Source organism: Dipodomys ordii, unplaced genomic scaffold (genome assembly GCF_000151885.1).
Source record: "Dipodomys ordii isolate 6190 unplaced genomic scaffold, Dord_2.0 Scaffold7, whole genome shotgun sequence".
Lineage (NCBI taxonomy): Eukaryota > Metazoa > Chordata > Mammalia > Rodentia > Heteromyidae > Dipodomys > Dipodomys ordii.
Genome location: NW_012267223.1, coordinates 22,377,290 through 22,378,095, shown reverse-complemented (window position 1 = coordinate 22,378,095; position 806 = coordinate 22,377,290). Strand labels below are relative to the sequence as shown.

At 50.6% G+C, this 806-nt stretch overlaps 1 protein-coding gene across 1 annotated transcript in view; it reads left to right on the top strand.

Moving 5' to 3' along the window:
• Positions 1-2: 2 nt before the first annotated feature.
• LOC106002482 (keratin, type I cuticular Ha1) overlaps positions 3-806 on the top strand; it is a gene marked incomplete at its 5' end in the record, with an annotated part of 12,199 nt that continues 11,395 nt past the window's right edge. The window contains 3 exons of the mRNA XM_013037354.1: positions 3-92; positions 318-400; positions 714-744. Of these exons, the coding sequence (XP_012892808.1) occupies positions 3-92; positions 318-400; positions 714-744 (204 nt within the window). The remainder of the gene's footprint in view (positions 93-317; positions 401-713; positions 745-806) is intronic.

The following is an 806-nucleotide window of genomic DNA, read 5'->3' as shown; positions in this document are numbered from 1 at the left end:
GCCGCATCCAGGAGAGGAACCAGCAGCAGGACCCACTGGTGTGTCCCGCCTACCAGTCCTACTTCCGGACCATCGAGGAGCTCCAGCAGAAGGTGTGTGTGTGTGTGTGTGTGTGTGTATGTGCATGTGGGGGGCTTTGTTGTCATCTTTCAGCAAGGGGAGCTCACTGTTGTTCTCAGCCAGGGAGGAACCACGTATTTCCTGTTTCTATGGTGTCAGGATCATGGCTTTCCCTTTTTACCTCCCACATACTGTTTACAGCCATTTAAAAGGAGTTGGATTTTTCTACCCTCACTAAGCAGCTTCTCACTCCTTAGATCCTGTGCACCAAGTCTGAGAATGCCAGGATGGTGGTGCAGGTTGACAATGCTAAGCTGGCTGCTGATGACTTCAGGACCAAGTGAGTGATTTGGGATTCAAACCTGTAGCCTTTGCCTCATAGGAGCCTCTATTTAAAGAAAGGGATCCCCACCACTTCAGTGAACAACACACCACTCCATCCGTTGTGAAGGATGATGAAGAGGTTTGGGGTGAACTGAGCAAAGAAAACACAAAAATATAGATGAGACTAACACTGGGTCTAGGCAGAGCTGCTAAGCCTCTCTGTCTCTTGAGTGTATGTGCCACAGGAAGTAGTAAGGCAAAGGCCAGTGAGGTTATAGGGGCCAATCCTTGTGAGTCTTGAAGCCTTCTCTGACCCCATCTTTGTGTAGGTATGAGACAGAGCTGTCCCTGCGGCAGCTGGTGGAGTCCGACATCAACGGCCTGCGCAGGATCCTGGATGAGCTGACCCTGTGCAAGTCTGA